The sequence below is a fragment of the Halichoeres trimaculatus genome, unplaced genomic scaffold, assembly GCF_033239565.1.
Source record: "Halichoeres trimaculatus isolate MK-OKI-2021-1 unplaced genomic scaffold, fHalTri1.1 fHalTri1_scaffold_9, whole genome shotgun sequence".
In the NCBI taxonomy this organism is placed as follows: Eukaryota; Metazoa; Chordata; class Actinopteri; order Labriformes; family Labridae; genus Halichoeres; species Halichoeres trimaculatus.
This window is the reverse complement of record NW_027437188.1, coordinates 29,902,969-29,925,939: the sequence shown is the minus strand read 5'-3', so window position 1 is coordinate 29,925,939 and position 22,971 is coordinate 29,902,969. Positions and strand designations below refer to the sequence as shown.

The window sequence follows — 22,971 nt, the reverse complement described above, 5'->3', positions numbered from 1 at the left end:
AATAAATTTGGACGGAACAAAGACGGAGAAAAATGTCTGTCAGAAGTTGAAATACTTCATGTTTTTATTTTGAAAGATATTTCTGGAGCTGTCTCATCACCACCCACAGCTGCTTTTGATGTTTTCTCCTCTGAGCTCCTTCATTACATATGTGCAATGCATTATGGGACAATAGAGTCCATCAACAAGACACTCAAAATTCATTTATTTGCATACTGACATTTTAGAGTACACTTACTTTTGTCACTTTGTCAGTGTTAATGTACAACACCCTCCAAACGCGTCAGAATTAGTATGCAGAGTGGGGTGTTGATACAGCATAGGTTAGTGGGAAAGTGGGGAGAGAGTGGACTTGACTACAATGGCTCTGGACTTGGAACTGGAGTACTCTTCATCAGCAGGACGCAGTGACATTCAACTGAATCTGACCTTTAATGAGTAAAAAAAAAAGTTATTTACCAGCATGGAGTTCTGGCGTCCGTTGAAGGGCTGAGCTTCGGTGAAGAAATCGGTGCTGTGGTCGAGCCGTCCGTGTCCTCCGTACTGAGCCATGTCTGTATCCAGCTTGATTTTATATCTGACAGAGATCGAGGTTAAGGCGCAATAGCAGTGGGAAACTAGATTATAAGATCTCAGACATAAGATGCACAAGAGGAGGTTTTATCAGCAGAGCTCGGGGTGTGCAGACTTGGTTTAGCATCGCTCAGCTGGTTTATATTCATTGAAATCCTCACATCCATCAGCATTCATCTCATCTCAGCTGCAGCACTATGAAGTGACAGAGCAGAGAGCTAACACACAAAGAGAGCGCCGCCTGAAATGAAACATAAATACAAAAGTGATTCAAACATGGATCAACCATCCAGCCTGGCTGTCTAATTCAGCCAGCTCGGTGAATAAATAATGAGTCAATCAAAAGACAGAGAGCCAAATGAATGACAACAGAAAAATACAGTGTCTATAAAAGTATCCCCTCCTCTTTCACTTTTTCATGTTGGGTTGTTTTACAACTTTGAATCACAGCAGAGTTATTATGCTCAGATCAAGATGAAGGAGCATTAATTAGGATTAATATCACAAAGAGAGAATTTCTGTACAAATTGGACTCAAAATTAAAAAAAAAAAATAGCAACAACTGCCAAGTTATTCATCCCACTCAGGCGAAAATTTAGCAGAGGCACCAGAAGGTATGTATGTAATTACATCTAACGTTCAGGTCTGTCCTGTTTTCCTACACCAGCAGAGTATATTTTGTGTGAATGCTCCTCTGCAAATTTTAATTCCCCAGTTTAAGGAGCTTATTGCCAACAGAGCCTGATAAATGCATTTTGATTTAAAGTTGCAAAAATAACCCAAGATGCCACAATCAAGGCTGTTTTTGTGATTCTCAGCTGTAAATGCAAAACAGTCAAAAACTACAACCGTGTTTGATCATGTGTGATAGAGTATGTGCATGTTGGTGTTGAGGGAGGTGAGAGGAGGCCCGTTTTTCATTTCTTCATCACAACCAGCTGCTCACACACTGAAGAGCTGACTGATGGCAGCGTCCATAATCAGGTTACAGCACTTTCATGACACGTGTGTGCGTGTGAGAGTGAGTGTGTTGAAGAGGAACCAAGATGGAGAGGCAATGCATGAATCATGACACATATTCCAGGAAGATCTACAGCGTATACTGCATTCAGCTTTTTATGTAGTGCTGGATCAAATCAGGCACATGATGGAGTCTGGCTTCAAGCAGAGAATGATGTTCATATTGTTAGGAGAGGGAACCAAAGGGGGACAACGTTGTGTTTGGAAAGCTTCACACTTTTCTGGAACAGTTTGACAGAATCAGTTTTGATTTGTGACTAGGGCTGGGACAATATGCTTTTCTCTCAATTTGATTCTATTACGATTTTTGGGTTGCCGATTTGATTCAAATTGCAATTCTTCGATATTTAAGGTTTTTGCGATTTTTAGTTTGCTTTATAACACCAGAAAATGTAAAAAAGTGACATGATGGTGATAATTCTTAATTTAAATAGAATTGATGATGATTGTTGCTGATTGCCGCCCAGCTCTCTTTTCCTTGTCCGTTTCTTGTGCTTTTTTCGTCACTTTTTTGTAATGTTTGCATTTGAAGTGGGTCATTACTTTGTATGGGTCACTGATATTTTTACCATTTCTGCTCCTGTGTTTGTCTAGAGATCTTACATATAACCATGGCTGCATTGTTTACATGTGAAATCAACTGTAAACAGTCTGTAGCATGTCAATGCTAACTGGTGCTAGGCCTGATGTTTCCCCATAAGGTGAGGAGAAGGAGGTGAGGATGACGTGCTGGTACTCAGGTGTGAGCTAAGAAGTGACAACACCGACCTGTCCTTCCATCCATCATTATTGGTAACGTAAGATCTATCTCCAATAAGATGGACAAGCTAGCCGTGATAACCCAGCAACAGAAGGAATACCAGAAGGCAGAGTAGCAGCATGCTTTTCACAGACATGGCTAATGGAGCTAACACTGGACACAAACGCCACATTGGAAGAACTTCACCTGCTGTAAACAGACTGCTGAAGAAGCTCAGTCCTGGACCCTGTGGAGGAAGAGGCTGGCTGACTGGAGAATCAACCTTTTTGCACTTTCTTTCCACTGTCTTGCTTTTTTTTTTCTAGATTGCTGCTTTGATTCCTCGTAATTTTTTCCTTGGGGATAGTATTTTCTATTCTATTCTATTATATGTTTACAGACTATGTCAGGGAATCTAGATGTTGGTATTGGCAAATAAAAAATTCTGATATATAAATTTTGTTTTTTTTCTCCCACCCCTATGTGTGACAAAAAAAATACTTCATGTTAAGATAGAGACACTTAAATCTACATTGAAAAAGTAAATTAATGTCACTCCAGCTCTTCTCCTGCCAGTCAGAAATGTTCCACGGCATACACATGTTCCCTGACACCCAGGTATAATCTGAGTACCCAGGAACATCTGTGCGCAGCATTAGTTCCTGTGGTCTCTGAGGGACCGGGGCTGTGAGAAGTGCTACTGTAGCAAACATCAGGAGAGAGGAGCAGACATGCAAACAGCCCTCTAATTGGCTGGCTGAATAATCACCTTATCTTCCCATAGGCAATATACCGGAGTGTGAGAGTGATCCTCAAACAGCGCCTCATTCTGCCCCAGAGCTGGGGAAATTCTGCTTTGGCTGCCTGCTTGTCTCCTTTGATAGTGATGATTAAAAGGAAGTGCTGCTCTGTGCATTGTTTCTACAGGAGAGAGAAAGCAAGAGAGATCCCCTCCTCCAAGTCCTCTGTTCCCCTCACCACCGCCACCACCATCACCGCCGCTGCCACCGCTGCTGCTGTGCTGCTTTATTGACAGAACAAAATCATTTTTACTATGAAGGTTTCACAATTACTACCAAGCGGATGTGGAAGTATTCCCCCCCGGGTTATGATGCTTCTGGAAAACTGAAGACACACAAGATTTCAAAGGTTTATCCCCCTCAATCGAACGATGAAATCTTAATGTTAAGTAATTCTGTCAGTGTGTGGAATACTTCAGAGAACTGTCAATATTTGATTGTCAGATCTAGAAACACTGCGTCTTGTTTATTTCCAGCCTTGTGGATTGTATGTGTGAGCTGCACTTACAATAATTCAGAATTCCAGGGCTAAGGAAAGGAGATACAGGACAAATTGGTAGTTGGAGGCTGTGAGCGATTACGTCTTTGTTAGAGTCTACACACTGCTACAACAACAGCCTGCAGTTCAGCTGTGAAGTATTGTAATCAATACTGCCATTGTGAATAAAGAGGAGGATTTAAGAACACAATCAATTTTTCCCAATGAGGAGAGGAGGAAGGCAGCCTGATCCTCCACGATCAGAGACATTGATGACCTGAAAACAATCTGACCATGACTGTGATTGCACACTACGTCTCAACTTAGTTTCTCCATCAGGTTGTTTTTTTATTTCCTGGCCTTATGAGAGTGATAGCACCCCGGAGTGGGTGAGCAAGAGCTGAGTGAGATTTTCGTGCAAGCTGAGGGGTTTTGAGCATTCTTAAAAAATAGATCTGGCCTTTTAAAAAGTGAGTCTTCTGCCTCCTGCTCAAGCGGGGCTAGCTACGTTACCCAAGATGAAGAGACCTGTTGAGTCTCACAGCTGCTGGTAGTTGTTTCAACTAGAAAACCAGAAAAATAATTTTTATAGAAACAACCTGATCTGGTCTATATCCTATATTTCAAATTTGATTTGTTTCATTACAGAGCTCATAAGTCAAATACTTGTATGTCAAATTAACATTCCCCATTGAAATGAACTGAAATGCCATTGATTTGTTCTGGACCCCCCAAAAACATGTTTTAGTTACATGTTTTTAAAAAAGAAAATTGTACTTATAAATCATAAATATTGTATAAAACACAGTACAATAGAATGTACTGTGATAAACTGTTTACAGAGTTTACCTTGGAGATCAGACGCCTTGAAGATACTGACCGAGGAACTGAATGACTGAATTAATCTTTCCTCGCTTTCATCTGCAGGTGCTTTCAATGAAACCCACCCAATGAGCTCTGTTTGATCCTCCTTTTCAGAAATTTTCAGAAAAAAGTTTAGCTAACATCATTAAATAGCTTCGTCACATGCCCAGGTGCAACTTTTACTAGGTGTTTTTTTTTTTTTTTTTTGAATAAAATCTGAAAGATGTGTAAAATACCTGCAAGCACAAATGTGAGCACAACACTAACGCTTCCACTGTGAGCTATGCACTGAAGGTGACCACGTGTGACATGGGATCAGGATTTTTTGTTAAATGATTTTAAACTGTGATTTTTTTTTTGTCTGGAAATCTTTTTTTTTTTTTTTTTTTAATTTAAATCCCTAATTTTAGTCTTTGTTCGTGAGCTGGGTTGAAAAAAGTGGAGATGTCAAATCCCCTGAAAAATCCTAAAAACGGACTCTTTAGGAAAAAAATGGCTCATGATGTAGTCTTTTGACATCATCAGCATCATCATTCAACTTTTTCATGTAGTCTGGTGTTAAAAAAGAAAACTAAAATTGCAAAAATCAGAACTATTTAGGAATTAAAATTTAAAGTGAATCACCACCCCAAACTTTGCAAAAGAACTGAATCGGGGTGAAAGCACACCGTCCTAGCCCTAGTGTTCGCTGTGGCGTTCACGGCTTCAGGCTTGGGGTATCTTAGGCTGGCTCATAACCCAAATTTTAGCCCTCAATTCAAAGTAAAAAATGGGCTGAGAGACAGTATGTATCTCAGATAACTCGTTAGTTAGGACACTTGTAAGTCAAGGTAACATTCATGCACTACCCCCACTTTAACAGTTATTAAGTACATGTGGTGTTCTTATCTCTTCACTTTCTACAAGCAAGCACTTTTTTAATATTCTAAGTAGTATTTTATTCATGCTATTTACTTTTTTTACATTAGTTTTGGGGCTTTTATGACTTTAATTGGATAGGAGCGAGGACAGTGAATAGTGGAGGAAACAGGGCAAGAGTAAGATGACATGTAGGACAGATGCCAAAGGCTGGATTCAAACCTGGGCCACCTGCACAAGAGCAAACCTCATGGAGGCCATCTGCGCTCCACTATTTGCTTTTTTTGGGCAGTTTGCAGCAACAGACCAAGACAAATTCCTCGTAATGTAAAATTTACTTGGTTATAAATCTGATTCTGATTCTTTGTTAATTTTCAAGCAAACTTTCAATGAGGTTATAAGTACCTGTCATAGACATCTTTTGCAATTTTACATCAGAACATCCAAAAACAAACATATCTTAATGCATTTGCCAAAGTTAGACCATCACAGGTACTTTTTTGTATCTTTGCAGGATTATTACTTCATCACATTTAAGCATTATTCAATAGTTGTTACAATGATTAAAAATCTGATGAGTGAAATTGGGGGTATTGTGTTTTGATTTTATTCATCCCTTTTTTGTTATTTTAGTTCGATCCAACTTTATTCAACTTAATTCGGTTTGGGTTTTCATCTGATGATATGAACAAACTGTCAAAACCAAAAGAAATGATTACCTGAACTATAAAAAATAACCAATGCTTAAAATGAAGGGGTTTTCTTTGAAAGTATAAAATGTAGATGTGCAGATTCAGTCTGTAGATTTATGAGGATGTAAAAGTAAGATTTTGGTGAAACTATTAGATGCTGGGAGAAGCAAAGGCAGCTTTGCTTATGTAATTTATTTTGATGTATCTAACGGCTGGGATAAATACTTTTTACTAGCTCTGCGGTCATTTCTTATTAATACAAGAGCCTGTTAAGGTCATCTGTGAGAGACAGTTTGTTTTCAACTCTCAAAAGTCAGAGTCACTGCACCTGTGGGTGAATCATCCCAAAATGAAATTATCCTCATAGAGCGGCTCAGACAGAGCAGGACATTGATGACCTGACACAATCTCTGCTGATACTTGGCACAATTTTAATCTCAAACCAATCTGCCTGACAGGTACAGCCTCACTGACGGGATCCAACTGAGGTTTCTAAACCCTCCAACCAGCCAGACAAAGCCCGAACAATGTGTCCACCAGCAGTCAGAGAGAAAATAATAAAAACATTGATGGTCTGAGTGCCTGTCCAAAACATGACGTTGACTGCATTTTAATGGGCAGCTTTTTTGGTGAGGTGCTTCGCTTCACTTTCTCTGCTCTCCCTCGCTGAGAGGAAGAAAAACAAATCCGATAGTGGGCGATGAGAATCAAGGAAACTTGTCCAAAAATATGAGAAAGCCAAACAGCCACTGAGCAACCGACTGCGGACTGCAGGGTGATGTCTTTATTACAGCTGAGTTGTTATTTATTCATTGTAAAGTTAAGACAGCAGACTCGGTGTAACGTTTTACCCCAGACACCAAAACCACAGCAGCTATTTGGCTTCGACATGTCTAAAAAGTATCAGTTTGCCTTTACAAATCATACTCTTAAAGTTTCCTTTCTAACACAGTGCAGCTTTATGCAGAACTGGAAGTTTCTTAACAAGCAAATAAAGATCCATTTAGACCTCCATGTGGTCATCCAGTGTGTGACAGAGGGCAGGGAATGTGACATGATGGTGTGTTTTTCTGCAGAGAGACACCAGCTGATATAATTTGGTAGTTGCCGTATTGGCAAAAGAAATGACAGTCTGCACTGGATCCATTTTTTTGGAGCAGAACAGCGTGGTCAGCTCCATCCGACTATTATTTCAGATCCAGCCGAGGCATGAAGCTCCACTGTGACACCCCTGACCCTCACACAGGTGAAGAAAGTTTAAGTGTATGACGGCTGAGTGTAATGAAAAAGCACTTTTGGACTCTTTGAGCTTGTCTTGTTTACCTCCTCTGCCTCTGAGTGGCACTTTCATCTGTCTTCTCTCCTAATTGGATCCTCTGCACACATTCCCATCGGAGCATCTGCATCTCCTCACACACGCCACGCATTTACCTTCCTCACACACACTCACACACACACACACGCCACATTTGCCTTTATGTGTTTACTGCCTCTCTGTATAATGACAGCCAGAGCTTTGCCCCTCACATTTATTTGCATTTCCTCTCAACCCACCCAGTGTCTGAGGCCTCTCCTTAAACATCAAAAGAAGCACCAGGAGGAAAAGATGCGGTTGCATCTAAATGAAAATAAACCCTCAAAAACGGTGTTAGAGACACAGCAGCGGGGCTATTAGTGCTGTGCTCGAGATTAACCCAGTCAAGGCTGAGCTGAATACACAAGACACAACTGGCTGTTACTAAACGTCAAACAAGCTCACAATTAACATATGATAATAAGAGATTTTAACTCACTTGTGGCTTTTTTTAATTGCCAGATGAACTCTGTTACTGTTCTAAATGTGTACATTTAATGTTACTCTTCAGGGTTTTTAAAATGTGATCAAACACATCGCTGATTATGATAGTTCCAGCTAACTCTTCATTCATTTTGTGATAGTTACCTCCGCCAAGGAGGCTATGTTTATGGGAGAGTTTGTCTGTTTATTTGTAAAGAACATAACTCAAAAAGTAACAAACTGATCTTGATGAAATTTTTTAGGAAATGTTCAAATTGTGATAAAAAAAAGAAGTGATTCAATTTTGGAGGTTATCTGGATCCAGGATTTTTTTTTTGATACTTTTTATTTAGTCATATTTTACACTTATGTAGAATAACAGGAAAAGGACAAAAACAGAAGGTAAAAAAGGGAAAACATAGTCGGGCCAATCAAGTTTGAAGACGAATTTTTCTAGTTTTAGTTAATTTAAGTTCAAATAAGTCCCAAGAAGATAGTGTACTTCCTCTTTGTGATAAAGATGTCCATCTTTCATTCTTTTTCGCAAAAGAGGCTCCTCTTAAGGTGTATACACACCTGTGGCTTGTTCCCTTTCCTTGTTTCCAAAAGTTTGTTGCAAACAAATGCCACATGCGATTGATTTTTTTCTCTCATTGGTCAGAAATCATACCCGGAAGATGGGGAGTTTCCCTTATCTTCATGGAGCATCAACAACATGTGTGGCTAATTAGCGTGTTAGCGTTTATTGCTCATTTAACAGTGTGTCTACATGATCAACATATGTAGATTTTAATAGTTCCGACTGCATTAAGGGACTTCCATAAGACACTTTATTTTTTTACCGCTCCACATTAGCCCACGACTCATTTTCTTAACTTCTTCTGCTGCTGTGGTTGATTCTTCTACTCCTTCTTCTTCTACTGCTCACATCACTACAGTGTGAGCCACAGTTATAAGTCAGTTGTGACGTTTGCTGGGACTCCCCATCTTCTGGGTTTGATTTCCGACCAATGAGAGAAAAAATTTTATTGCACGTGGCATTTGTTTGCATCTTTGGACTGCAACAAACTTTTGCCTTGTGAACACAAACGAACCAAGTAACAACCACTACAATTGTGTCATTTTTGCCCCTGAATCGGAACAAAGGAAACAGGCCACAGGTGTGAATACACCCTTAGTCTCAGTGAAAAAGTCATCTTTTCCATTTTATGTATTTCTGTCAGTATTTCCGTCCATTTGATGAGATTTGGAGGCGCAGGTTTATACACTTTTTAGAGACCATGAGCAGGCTCTTACAGAGGTATAAATCTTTCTGCATAACAAGATTTTCACTTATCAGATCCAGGATTTTTTTAAAGGATTCTTTATCATTGCTAGATAGGGCCGTTTTCACCATATGTGTATATAACTCCACGATTAATGGTCGGATTGCTTTGCAAAACAATACAAGACAAGGTCACCATAATTTCTGACGGATGTAAAAGTATGATCCAGATCAGGGTATTTTCCAATTTTCCGGATACTAAAATCTGGAATATAAAATATGTTCTGGGTCATAATAATTTACAACACTGTCAGGTAACAAATTATCAGAAAATCTGCAACTAACACCAAATTGTAGCAGACAGTCTGCTGAAAGGGAGTATAACATCAAAGTAGGACTAAAGTTTTTGACACAGTTTAATTATCTCATTATTGTTTTGCAACACCATGCAACATACTGTTCAAAAGCAAACATAAATGTGAAAGAAGTATGAATTAAAGGAGTATCTGCTGGTTTAAAGCATCATTGTAAACCTGATAATCACCCGATACTGAATTGCTCATTCAAACTGATTTGATTCTTTTGCATCCAGGAAAAAAAAACCCCAAACAGCCACTGTCAGCGTTTTCACTGCTCATCACATTGTTTAAATATGAGCAGAAAAGGCGACACAGCTTCATTTCCATCCCTGGAAGCTGTTGGAGGGAGCTTTAGTGGGCCTCAGCGAGAGAGCGATGTCCGTTGTAATAAATACAAATCTGTCAGCTCTCTGTCCCCCTTCACATCCCTGATCATTAAGCCTGGTGTAATCACAACTGTGGGACTCATTAAATTCCTCCGCACTGCTCACTGTGAAGACAGACAGCCAATGCAGCTAAAGAGAGCGCTTTCTGAATCACTGGGCTCTGCTATTATTTCTCTTTAATAGCAGAACACCAGCACCATAAACAGCAGACTCATACTCCTTTCAACAGTGACTGCTTAAAATAAAACGCAAAGTATGAGCCTCGGAGAGAACACGATGGGTATTTAACAAATCCTATTCACTTTAAACATGTGACACAGTGTTTGGATCCCTGACACACTCCTCAATGCAGGATGATTCATATTTAAACAGCTGATTTTGGAGTATTAAACAGCAGATTAATATTTAAAGTCAAAGACAGAACAGGTGAGGCTGTCTGATAATGGAAACAAACTTATAAAAAGTTGCATCTCCACCTGGTCTGTGCACATTTAGCCAAAAAGTGATCGCTCTGGTGATCATCTCTGTCTTATTTGTCTACACGTCCCACTGAAGGACAAAAACTAACAACAAATTGTTTCTACCAACAAGTCTTGTCAGCACAGTCAAAGCCTGACACGTCTTTATTTTCCCCGCTCTGCCACAGAGCTCCATTTTGGTCCAGAAAACTATTAAAAACACATCAGTGAGACGTGTCGTTGCACTGGGTGACATTTCCCTTCATTACCATGAACATGGGCCCTGTCATTTATTCGGAGTCAGTCCCACACACGTACACACACACACACGCACACACCGCCCTGCTGGTGTTAATACTGGTAAGAACTGAAAATCTACAGCTGGAAAAAGCAGAGCACAGAAATGTTTTAGCCTTTGGAAAATATAAACTTTACATTCATGACCTGTTTGTGCAGATTAGCATCTTAAGCAGAAACAAACGGATGAGTCCTCAGGCTGAGGATACATGGACGTATCAAGATCAGCTCGTGCTGTCAGTTTCGCTCTTCTCATGAGGTTAATGGATCGTATGAAAGCAGAGATAGCTGCCAAAGTTATCCTTTCTTCTCAGACAGCTGTTGTTAGCAGATGTTGGGTTTAAGGTTACTCCAGGTGCACCTTTCAATAGCGCGAGTCTGTTTTTGTCACTGTCTCTGCAGCTGTCTAACAGATAACTGAGTAAACTGATGGATTATCTTTCAGGGTCTGTATGCATGTCCAGTCATTAGCGGGGAAAAAGGACTGTTTGTACTGAAGGCAAAAAAAAAAATTGATTAGTAGTATGCATGAGCCAGGTTAACAGGCAAAAAGAGCGTTAGATTTAATAGGTATATCCCACTATTACAGGCGTTAGTGGCAGGTGTTTAAATGCAGACTTCGCATAAAGCGTTGTTGTTTGATGACAAAATATGCAAAAACAGTGGACAGTCCTTAGGAAAGGTGGCAATGTGTAGTCATACAGCAAATCTAGATTAAGGAGACACAAAATTTTTTTAGTAACCAGATAAGATATGGGAGACAATTGAAGTCTCAAACTGGTAGAGCTTGCTGCCGTCAGTTTTACAAGTTTGATTCACTCATTACTTTTATACGTCAAGGTCCTTACAAGATTTGTGTAGTGAAATGTAGGAGTCCATAAATTGCTTTAAGCAGTTATTCATTGAGATACTGTGGCATTTCTGCAGCCCTTGTTTCGCAAAGCAGTTTTCATATTACTGATTTATTTCTGAGGTTTTCTACTGTGCACTTGCCAACACCACACGGATCTACTCTGGTCAAGCTCGCCAAAATTTCTCTTTCTCTTTGTTTCCCAGATTGACTGCTGATAACAGCTGTTCGTCTATGTGTATTCCTGTAATAAAATCTCCATTTCTGCAGCTGAAAAATGTTTTTCTTGATCTTCTCTCAGTCACACCGTTACCACTGGAATTAGTTAACTGGCCAATTGTCCTAGTTGTCTAATGACTAACATGCATACGTGCCCTGATCTTTAAATGAACACACTATAAGCAACATAGTGCTGCAAGTCGAGTTGATCTGCTGGGAATGCGGTCATTCCTCTCAGAGAATCCTGTCGCGAAGTGTTGGGAGTAAACACCTAGACTATTTTGGTCTATTGTTGCTACATTAAACTAAAAGTTACAGGAGAAGCAGAGAAGATAAGATTCATCCACCGGGACCTGTGATGTCTGTACTAAATAGTTGTTGACCTACTTTTTCTCACTCTGCCTCAAAGTGCTGCACAGATATTCCCCTTCCCCAAAAAGTTCACACTCTCTCTGTGAGCTCGAAACTTGCACTTGGATCATTTTACTCCAATCTTTGCGTTTCTGTCTCCTTTAAATCTACCTTTTTTGTCAGAAAACCATACGGTAATGATTCGCAGAGCTCTTTAAACGAGACGTGTTGCTGCTGTATTAAAGAGAGTAACGAACAAAGACAGCATTACTCACTGAGGCTCAGCAGGGGGGCGCAGCAGCAGTGACGGATAAAACCCAGTACACAAAGGTTAAAAGGGGGCGAGGAGACACATGACAGATGAGAGCAGAAAGGATACTTTCCTGGAGCTTCTACTCCCACCCTGTAGTCCTGGAAGCTCTTGCTGGGGTGGAAGTTGAAGATAAAGAGCACATTCGCTCTGTCAAACACAATGACCTTGTCCCCTTCATGCTTGGCGCTGACAAAGGCCTGCAGGGGGAAGAGAGAAAAAAAGCTAATCAAATATTTCTTTATGAATACTCATTACCTTCCTCATCTCGGACTCAGGAACTTATAATGAGGCCACATTATATCAGTGGACTCCACATTTCCAAATAGGCTGAGTAAGATCCCCACATCACATTTCAGGTGGCTCTCATCAGCAGAAAGCAGCCGCTCAGCGTAGTGTGGGACACACACCGACAGCTTTAGACAGCTGCACATGATAAAGCCGCCACTCTCCTGTGGAGCGAGCTACTGTTAACGTGTCATTAGCAGAGATTATCAATGTCACCCTACCCCCTATTTTTAGTGCCTTGTTCCCCAAGCCAATTTCAGGGCAGCATATTCACGGCTGAACGAGAAGATAAGCACCCTGCGACTGGACGGGCAGAGAGGGGGAGGCGAAGGAATGAGCTGAGTGTCTGGAGTCTTTTAACAAGTCCATTTCTACATGAGAAGTCCACAAATTTGGAGCAATGACACGGCAAGTTCCCACTGCTGGATGGAGCTGCTGCTGGAGTGCAAAACAAACCCAACCTGCAGTTACCCTCCCAGACCTGAAGAGTGTTTTCACTAACTGCACATCCTAAAGTATAAATTAACACATGGAAATGAGTTCAGTTTGGTAAAGTATGATCAAAATGTGTTGATACTTGTAAAAACTTTCAAATTATCATCTATTATCAAGTATTCACATAGATTTATGAAGATAAATGTCTTCTATCACTCCAACTCCAAAAACAATGGGACAAAGAAATAGGTGAGGTTGAAAAAGGGAGATTTCAATCATTCAAAAGATCATTTTGGAACACTATATAATTTAAAAAAAGGTATTGATGCCAGTAACACCTTGCAAAAAACTGTAAAAAATGCAAATGAAATCATCTACAGTACATTTTATTATTAAAAGTTTTAGACGATCTGAAGATTTTTTTTTAATCTAGGGAAAAAGGCCGCAAACCAATTCTGGATGGCTCTGATCTTGGGCTTCATGGGTAGAAATGCTTTAAAAACAAGGGATGGGCATTGATAAAATTTCATCCATACCAATGCCCTTATCAATTCTGCTTATCCATCGGAGTCTTTATCCATTCCCTTATCAATTCCACTTGTGAATTTATCTGTACAAAGAGTAGCTTTACAGGTTTCCCTGGTCAACAACATTAAATTGTTGTTTATAGGTAAGTCATAAAAGTTTATAAGTGAATAAATCTCTCAATCTGGATATCTTTGGGCGTAAATACACAGAAATAAGTAGAAATTTGACATCATGTGACATCAATGTACTGTTGGGTTAACTATTATTGACTCAAGTAGGCCATTTAGTGTCTCGAAGTGGTTATAGCATTATTCAAAGTTGCTTGGAATCTTGCCATAGTTATGAAGCCAGCCATGTATTTTGCAAGTTTTCTGACATTTGGAGTTTTCTGTATTGTTTAAAAAAGACAAACTGTTTGATCCTAACTGTAATAAATGTCATACAGGACCAGCTAGTCTTGCGCACATGTTTTGGACCTGTCCAGCATTATTTCAGTTTTGGAAATGTCGAATTTGTCTCACTGTCTGTCATCACATCCGTCACCATCCTTCCCTCTTCACTGGTTGGCCTGTTTGGTGTCTTGCCTTCTAACCAGACATTTCCAACCCACTTTGCTGATCTCATAGCCTTTCTCTCTTTGATAGCAAGGCGTGCTATTATAATGCAGTGGAAAAGCCCCCATCCAACCTCTCACACAAAATGAATCAAGGATGTTTTAACTTTTATGAAATTAGAAAAAAATTAGGGACTCACTGCACAATGTCAATACAAAAATTAACCAAATATATTTACCTTTTATAGAGCATGTCAGGTCCCTCCAAATAGAAACTGACCCTGTTGCCTGAACAACCCTCTCTACTTCACTTTACATAAATCACATATTTTAATAGCATGTGGGATGTATAGTATGGTAATTGTGACTTTTTTCTGTTGTTGTTGACTGTTTTTGTTGATTTTTTTTTGTCCTTCTCTCTTATGTTTAGTTGCACAATGTTGCCCTCTTGACATACCTACTACCTTGCCATTGTCTGTAAGAGATGTGATACCCTATAGTATGGTTTAAAATCAGACACTGTGCAAATGACTGTAGTAATATGTGACCATTGTGCTTAAATGTGTTTGTATGTGTTGAAAAATCTACTTGAAAAAATTAACTTGAAAAAATTAATAAATAAATCACAAACAAAATAAGGAAAAAAAAAGACTAAGTGTGATATATCTCTGTGGTGAATGTTCGAAATTTTGTTTTGAAGCTGAAGTTATACCAGTGTATACTAACTGCTAGCATATCAATGCAATTTCTCATATACTTTAGTATCAAGCTAGAGCTGATATGTTTATAGGGTTTTTGGTAAAAAAGGTTTATGCCATGTTTAATGTATTGAATATGAATCTCATGTGAGAGAATATTGTTCATTTTTTTGTGAGTTCAGTTCTTCAGTAAAACTTCAAGCTGGAACCTGGATCGGAGTTTTCTTGGGAAACGTTAGCTAATTGCTAAGCTAAGACAGCTGCAGCAGACTAGCCGACTTAAGGTCCTGCAGCTCCGGCATAGAGCAAAGAATCGATAAGGGAATTATTAAGCACAAAGGCTAACAATGTCTATGGATTGAAAGGCTTCTTATTGATTCTCATCAGGAACTGGTTTTCAATTCCCATCCCTATTAAGAACAGACATGACTCTACAGAGGAAAACACTGGAAGGGTTCAAAAATAACTTTCAGAAACCGTTGTCTTGAAACAGTCCGTCATTGCATTTATAAATGGACATTAAAACTTTAATTTACTAAGCGGAAACTGCACCAGATTTTCTAAATAGCAATTCATTATATATTCTACAAAAGTGATCTTGGGAATCAAAAATTAATCACACATTTTTAATCGGTTGTAAAAATAACTTGAAGGGATATTTTCTAAGTAGTTAATTCTTCTTATTGCAATCACCAAATTGTTTCTGCACAGCCTTCCAGCTTATTTGAAAATACAGGGGTAGTTTGACATTATTATTTTCTAGGAGCCTATTTCGTTTCAGTTGCTGAGATTTCATGCAGCACCCATTTAATCTTCCCTTGAAAACAACTTAAATAAAATCGAACCAGGCAAAAAGCCTGTTAAACCCTAAAGAAGCCTCAAACGTGAACTCTGCGCTCACTCTTATACACTGATAAATCCTCAAACTACCACCTCTTCACTCTCTTCACTTCTTTACTGCAGCAGAAGTTAATTCACCTGAAGATGACGCCAGCAAAGTCCGATGAAAAGTTGGGTTTTTACTCCCAAAGGGAAAAATACTTCCAGGAATACATGATGAGATACTGAAAATACATGCATGGCTGTAACCTGCTGCTCTTTACAGAGTCTAATTAAAGCTTGGGAAAACATTGCATGACTTAAGTTTGGAGTTTTACATGAAGTGTGGACTGTGTGGAGGCTCGTTTTTTTTTTGTGCAGAACACACTTCTGGCGGATAAAAGTTCTTAAAGGTTACACCAGTGGTTGGCATCCGCGTAAACTAACACTGAACAGACGGCCCTGGATAACACACACTGCTTGGTATTCAGCACGGGTTTATTTACATGTCAACACCTCAAGTGATTCTACCCCTGCACCAACAGCAGCTCCAGCTCATGTCCAAAAGTTTCTCTTTTGAAGCTCACAGCTGCACGTCTTCAAAGAGGCGGGCAGGAACCAGACTTTTAAGCAAAGTCCCCGCATGTTTCCACTTCCTCTTAGTTCTCCTTCACCTGGGACAACAGAGAGCAGCTGACAGATCCTCTCCTGCTTCTCATTTTCACTACAAAACGCCCTTGGATCCTCCCACCACAGTCAAATATTGAACTGAGCCATAGAATATTCCCACTAAGCACGATTACCTTGGCAATGTCATTGATAAGCTGTCCAGAGGATTCCAGCTCGTCTGGTTATTGCAGCAGAATCTCTGAGCAGTTATTGGCATTATCAGTGACTGATGTTCTACAAAGTCTCTTTGTGATATCGTGTTGGTCTCTGAATGACAATTTTTTGGTTTCAGCTGTTTCTGAGCGATTTCTGACTCCGAGAGCAGGGTCAACATCACAAACTCCCAGAAGTGATTTATTATCTCTAACTCCAGTCTGCTCTTGAGAACGCTTAACTAAAACCTTCACTTTACATAAAGTCTCTTGAATTCATGCGTCTACTTAAACGCCCCCTCTCCCTCTTTTCATTTCTAATCACAGGAATATAATAAAAAATATATTTCTTTTCAGCTTGTTCTTATTACCAGTGGAATAAACACCTTTTAAATCAAGTGTCCCTGTAAATAATTAAGTTATATTTCAATGCCAGGGTAACAACCTTGTTGAATTGAGATGATAAAATATTTTGCAGGAGGCTTTTATGACTGTTTTTTGTTTTTTAAGAAGAAGAAATCCTGCCATCAATCTGTCAGAGCCTTTTTGATGATCACAAAATAGTTATTCATTTCAACAGAATATTTAATCGTGTTTTATCAAAGAAAAAGTCCTGTTCTTAAAAAAACAAGACACCAGCTCTAAACACACCATTGATGGCTGAATATTTCATATAAGTGTTGCTCTAACTTCTCATAATCACAAAGACTTCAGCAGAGTGAACTCTTGCTGTCAAAGCGATCTGTTAAAAGGTCCCTATTCAGAGTTTTTTCTCCGTGATGGATCGTCTCCCTGCTCCCTGAACGTCCCCACTGCCCAGAGCTTCATACATAATGTCACTCAGCAGAAATGACAACATTCAGACTGCCGAGGAGACCAGAATCTGAGTCCTTGGAGACATGATTTGAGGTAATAAATCAGAGAAAGAATCCAATTAGATGATGTTTTAGGTACATTGTAGAGCTGTCATCTACTATATGTCTCCACAAATTATGTGCAGAGAAGCAGCCAAGGAAAACAGCACCCAATGTGTAGCAGGTCAGTACTGCTGCCAAGTGTATGAGTCGTTCCTGCCAGTATGAGGTCCGCTGGGATCAGCCGTCCCTCCTGTTCTCCCAAAAGGGAGCTCAGAAATGTGCCTCGGGCTCTGCTTTTCCTCTGCTTTACCTCCAAAGCTTCTTTTCATGCAGTCGTAAGAGGCTCCGGTGAGTCTGAACAGGCTTCTGATTGATACACCAATGTACAACAATGATTCCCGGGAACCAGACGGGTCTCTAATTACTCTCTCTGATATTTTTGTCCTCCTGTGCTGTCTGTGCTGGAGGAGCACTCAGGTCAGAGAGGAACACAGCGAGGTGAGGGGGCTCTAACCTGAGGATTTTGAGGGGCTTTTTAAAGATATCTATTACGCTGACTCACTTGTAATCCCCGTCAATTTAGCAACACTTACATTTGCATTACCTCTCTACTTTGCTTCTAGTCCCTCTGGAGACTAACATCAGTTTTGGTCCCTTACACTTCAGTTGAGCTGAAGCTTAAGAGAAAAGCTGAAGGATGAGAGTCATATCTAGTTCTGCTCACCTTGACAGCAGACACAGAAATGGGACATTTAGTTTCTTTATGGAGCATTTATCTAAGACGGCCTGGTAACCATTTAAGAGTTATTTTTAAAGGGGCTGTGAGGAGTTTGAAAGTGATCTTGAAAAAGGCTCTTGTCTAGATATGTACCTGACCGTAATCCACACTTTAAAATGAGATCATCAGCGCTAATATTACTGGTTATAGGTTGTTTTAAAATGCTACTTCTTAGCTTTCCGATCGGGTCAGCAAGGACCGGATTGATTCACCCCACATCAAGGTCTCTATAGCCTCGTGTCCACCAAGCAGTCTGGTTCAGATCAGTACGGTTTGGTACAGTACGGTTGGCTCGTTTGAGCTTGGCTCTGTTTGCGTTCCCACAGCAAACCGTGCCCCCTCGTGGAAGGCGGCGTGTAAGCTGGATGCAGACAGCCACATCCGTAACGTAATAGCGTGACGCCTTAGCAGCGCAACACAGTATATCTTGCTACTAAATCCAATAAAGAAGAAAAACGCGACACAGTAAACAAAGAGCAACGATGGAAGACATCCAGCAATTCGTCCTCTTGTGATTAGCATGTAGCTCCTTGATACAAAGTGCAATCAAGCTTTGTTTTAGAGAAGGCTGTTTGCCACCAGGAGAAATGCAGCCACCATCGCGCAGTAAGTGACGATTCTTTTGCCCATTCAACTGTCTGCAGTGTTGTAGCTCCACCTTCCGAGATTGGGTCAGTTTAGTCTGGCACCCCTAGGGAAGGGTCCCAAAAAGTGGGACGGCTAGTCTCGATCATTTGGGGATCCGTCCCAGGATTAGGCGGTGGAAACGCCGTAAAATGCGTGCCGTGCCAAGACGATCCAAACTGAACCGCTTGGTAGAAACAGGGCTGACAACGCCACGCTGGCTGACGAAGTTTAGTAGTGAGAAGAGATAAAACACAGATATCTGTGTTTTTCTCTGCTAAAAACAATTTCTGTGACTAATTCTGTGATGGTGAACACAGGAGCCTAACTGTCAGACAGAAAAAGGAGAGAGGAGCAGAAGAAAACGGAGAGTGATACAGCCATAGCTAAAGGCTAGTTAGCCTTCAGCTTTAGGTGTATCACTCTATAACACAGGGGCTAAGCTGTTTGGGATAATGTCCATTCCAACCCACATGCAGCAGTTATTCTGCAGTGGTCTGTTCAAACTTGAGAGTTTATCAATTAAACAAAGAGTGAGGTTATGGTAGCTCTGCTTGGTAGATGACTGGCAGGGCATAGCTAACCAGGATTTACACATTATGGACTTGTCTGGGCTAAATATAAACGTCTACTAAACTACTTACAAACTGACAGTGTTTACTTGTTGTCGCGTTAGCCTACAGATACGTTGGAGCACCAGGCTGCCGATAGCACAACATATCGCCGGCTGCTACAACGTTTGCTTGTTGTCATGTTTCAAACTGTAGCGCTATGTAACTGTACTGATAAGTCCCTTACCACTAAATCATTCTGCATATTAGGTTTGGATTCCACAGCTGTTATACATTCCATAAGTGAGATAAAATACAGCTTTGATGATTTATTATCATGCAGTTTTGTCATTGAGGGTGTCTGCCTGCTGTACACTGAGTGTGTGATGTCCTTACAGGTGGAGCTGCCAGCCAGCCGTACTTGTCTTCAGTGCGGTTCATGTCCCGGTCAAAGGCATACAGCTGACAGTAGCGCAGGTGATCCATATCCACCAGGTTAAACTGCCGCCGGGCGTAGTGGTAACTCTGATTGTTCCCCTCTCTGGGGAAATCCAGCCACTCAGGATGGCCAAACTCATTCCCTGCAACACAAAGAGAGAGTGTTATTAAAGGATGTTCGTAATGAAGGCACAGCCACGCAGTCCCTGGGAATTAGCATACTCCAGCCAGCCGTGCCATGCGAGCCTCTTCCACTCAGGTTTTGTGCAACTTTTAACAAGGCGTGGAAAAAAAAATAGGACAAAGATCAAAGCGAGCAGAGGCAGCGACAGTCTGTGACCTTTTAATAACCCCAGCTGAGGTAAGTGCTCTCCATATTAAAAACTGAGACACAAAACTCAGCAAACCACAGCCAGCCTACTTTCCTGTCACCCAGGAACCTGCCCTTTCATGAATAAACACAAAAAGGCAACACAAGTGAAAACACAGAGCAAAGAAATCCTGAAGCTTTCATTCGACTTTGACTTTTTCAACAATTATATGCAGAAAAATTATCCTCCAGGATACATTTTTAAATTATTTCTCTAACACAAACAAGAAAAGTCAAATTCCAACTCTCCTGCTGACTTTTCTTTTCCGCATCAGTAATTTATCAAAGCATTATCCAAATGCCTCCAACTCACAACCTCCAGGTTAGGTTCACTTCTAGAAGAACAACTTCGACAGATTTCTCATTTCTCTTTAAACCACCAGCGCTGATAAAAAAATGAGCTTTACAGTCCAGATGTAAAGGGAAACGCATTTACAGGAATGTAGGAAACAGCGGGGCTGTCAAACCAGGAGATGAGATAATGAATCCGTCATCAGATGTCACGGCAGCATCATAAAACAACAGCCGGGATAATTGAATCCCTGGCAGAGGAAGAGGCGCTGAGACAAGAGACAGAGGAAGATGCATGACAACAGAATACAGGCTAGTTGTTTACTTGGTGTGGGGGAAAAAAAACTACCCCTGATAAAGTAAAATAAAAAAAATCAGCGCATTGGGATGAAGTGGAACAGACAGGAAGTGACAGCAGATTTTAATGAAATACATTATGTAGGTGTTAAAGAAGTAGCTAACAATGAGGCATGGGCTGCCAGCAGAATGAGCCCACTGTAGCATGCGTGTGGAATTAGGGCAGCGAAGACGCACAGGAAGAGGAGGAAGAGCGAAGGAGAGAAGGGAAAAGAGAGAAAGAGAGCTTTTTCTTGTGACATCTGCATGAATAACAAGCCTCCCACACAGCTGAACTTGAAATGTAAAGAAGAAAATTACACCTCAGACTCGCAACACCGGCAGTAAAAGGAAGACCCCCCCTCTCTTGCTCTTCACCAGCAGGGATGTGTGCTCCACACCTTCATCATGCCTCCGAAATTTCTCTATTAATTTTTCACACTCAAATAATCCCATCAGGCACTGCAGCTATATGCTGTGTTTAGTCACGGGTTTCTAAAAAAGTATCAAACACTGTGCATTGTGTAGGATACGGCTTTAATTAAACCTCCTTAAAAAAAAATAAATACGACAAACTGATGATGCAGAGAAAACATAACATTACAAATATAAGCACACTTAAACCCTCTGTGGCATATTTAGTCATGAAAAAATCACATAGTGACCTTTAAAGGAGGAAAAAATATATCATATGTTGTAAAATCACTACAGCAACGTGAAGAGTGCAGCTGTGTATCTCTGGAGGATACTTATTCGACCATTCCATGATTAGTGTTATAAAGAGCCATGAAATACACTTAATTTTGAAGCATTAAAAATGATGGTGCTTCTGCAGAGTTCAGAAGGTCACCAAAATAAACCCGATGCCTCCACATAGTTGAGTCTGATGTGTTTTCATGCCGGGCTGACCATTAAAAGTTTGGCTGATTGCACTTGAGGGAAGGTCAATAGATCAGCAGTATCGTTAAGATTTCCTCTCTTTAGTGTCTGAAAGGACACATTAAATTCGGACTCGGCCATTAATTTCTTGATATGACGGTCGCAAATCACAAACAACGTAAGGATGCTATAACTTTAATTCTTGGGTGGGGGAGTTTACTTTGCAGATAAAGCATCAAGAGAGTCTTCAAGGAGGATGCTCTGGATGGTCCTGCTTGGTTTTCCCAACAAGTCTGATGCGGATCAGTTGACTCTGTGGGGCATGACCAAAACTTTCCACAGTGTGTGTTCTGCTCATTGAAATACTGCATTGATTGAGGACCACTTTTTGGAAAAATAAAGCTATCTGATGACAAAATCTTGTTCTATCACTAAGAAAATTTAAAACAAACATTAATCAAAAACCTATGCAAAACAAGACAGACTGTTGTTTATAGGGATGGGTACCGGTTGCATTTGAAACAATACGGTACCCAGTATGCCCAGCACCTAGCAATCGGTATCAGTACTCAATGGTAACAATTTTTGGTACTTTTTTGTGTTTATGTGGTAAAAAATATACATTTGTATAAAAATAAAATCTCATTTTTTTTTCAAATTGGCATATTTATTCTTCAATATATCACCTTACAATGCTGTGTTCATGTCCAGCATAGAAAATCACCTACTCTTCTACTCCTTCACAGTCACAAGGACGTGCGTTACATGGTACCTTTTAATTTTACGTGACTTGGTACCCGGTACTTTTGACAGAATTTGGTTGGTACCTATAAAAGTACCTAATTCTGTGCCCATCCCTAGTTGGTTATAACAGTATAATGGTGCCATATCTTTGAGCCTTAGCTGTTCTGGCCCCAAAGCTTTGCTCTCGGACAGGCAAACTCAGCATCAACTCAACATCTTTGAATTTCTTCTTCAAACCCAACTTTATTGTATTGACTCTTTCCTGCTTTAGAACATTTTGCTTGTTATTTTAATTGTTAATTTTATGTGTCCCTTTTTGTATTTTGTCTTATTGTCAAGCACCTTCTAACTTTGTTTTAAAAGGTGCTACAGAAATAAAGCTGGATTGGACTGGAAATCTTGTGCAGTCAACACCACAGTGGGTGGGGGAAATAAATCAGTGTTACCTCTCTCATGGATCAGTTCTATACCTTGTTCCTTTACTTTACTTTACTTTACTTTACTTTACTTTATACTTCATTTCAGACCCTTAGGTTCATACAATTGTATTAATACCAAGACAACAGATAATGGATAAAAAGAAATGAAAAAAGAAAGAAAGAAATTAAAAATGAAAAAACACAGTTCACATATTGCCAGCAATTAAAACACAAAAAGACATTTATA

General features: G+C 40.1%; 1 protein-coding gene across 1 annotated transcript in view; it reads right to left on the bottom strand.

Moving 5' to 3' along the window:
• The window catches only part of gbe1b (glucan (1,4-alpha-), branching enzyme 1b), a 113,340-nt gene that overhangs the window by 20,846 nt on the left and 69,523 nt on the right, over nucleotides 1-22,971 (bottom strand). The window contains exons 13-15 of the mRNA XM_074680233.1: nucleotides 19,644-19,828; nucleotides 12,365-12,495; nucleotides 460-577 (exon numbers count right to left, since the gene is read on the bottom strand). Coding sequence (XP_074536334.1) covers nucleotides 460-577; nucleotides 12,365-12,495; nucleotides 19,644-19,828 — 434 coding nt within the window. The remainder of the gene's footprint in view (nucleotides 1-459; nucleotides 578-12,364; nucleotides 12,496-19,643; nucleotides 19,829-22,971) is intronic.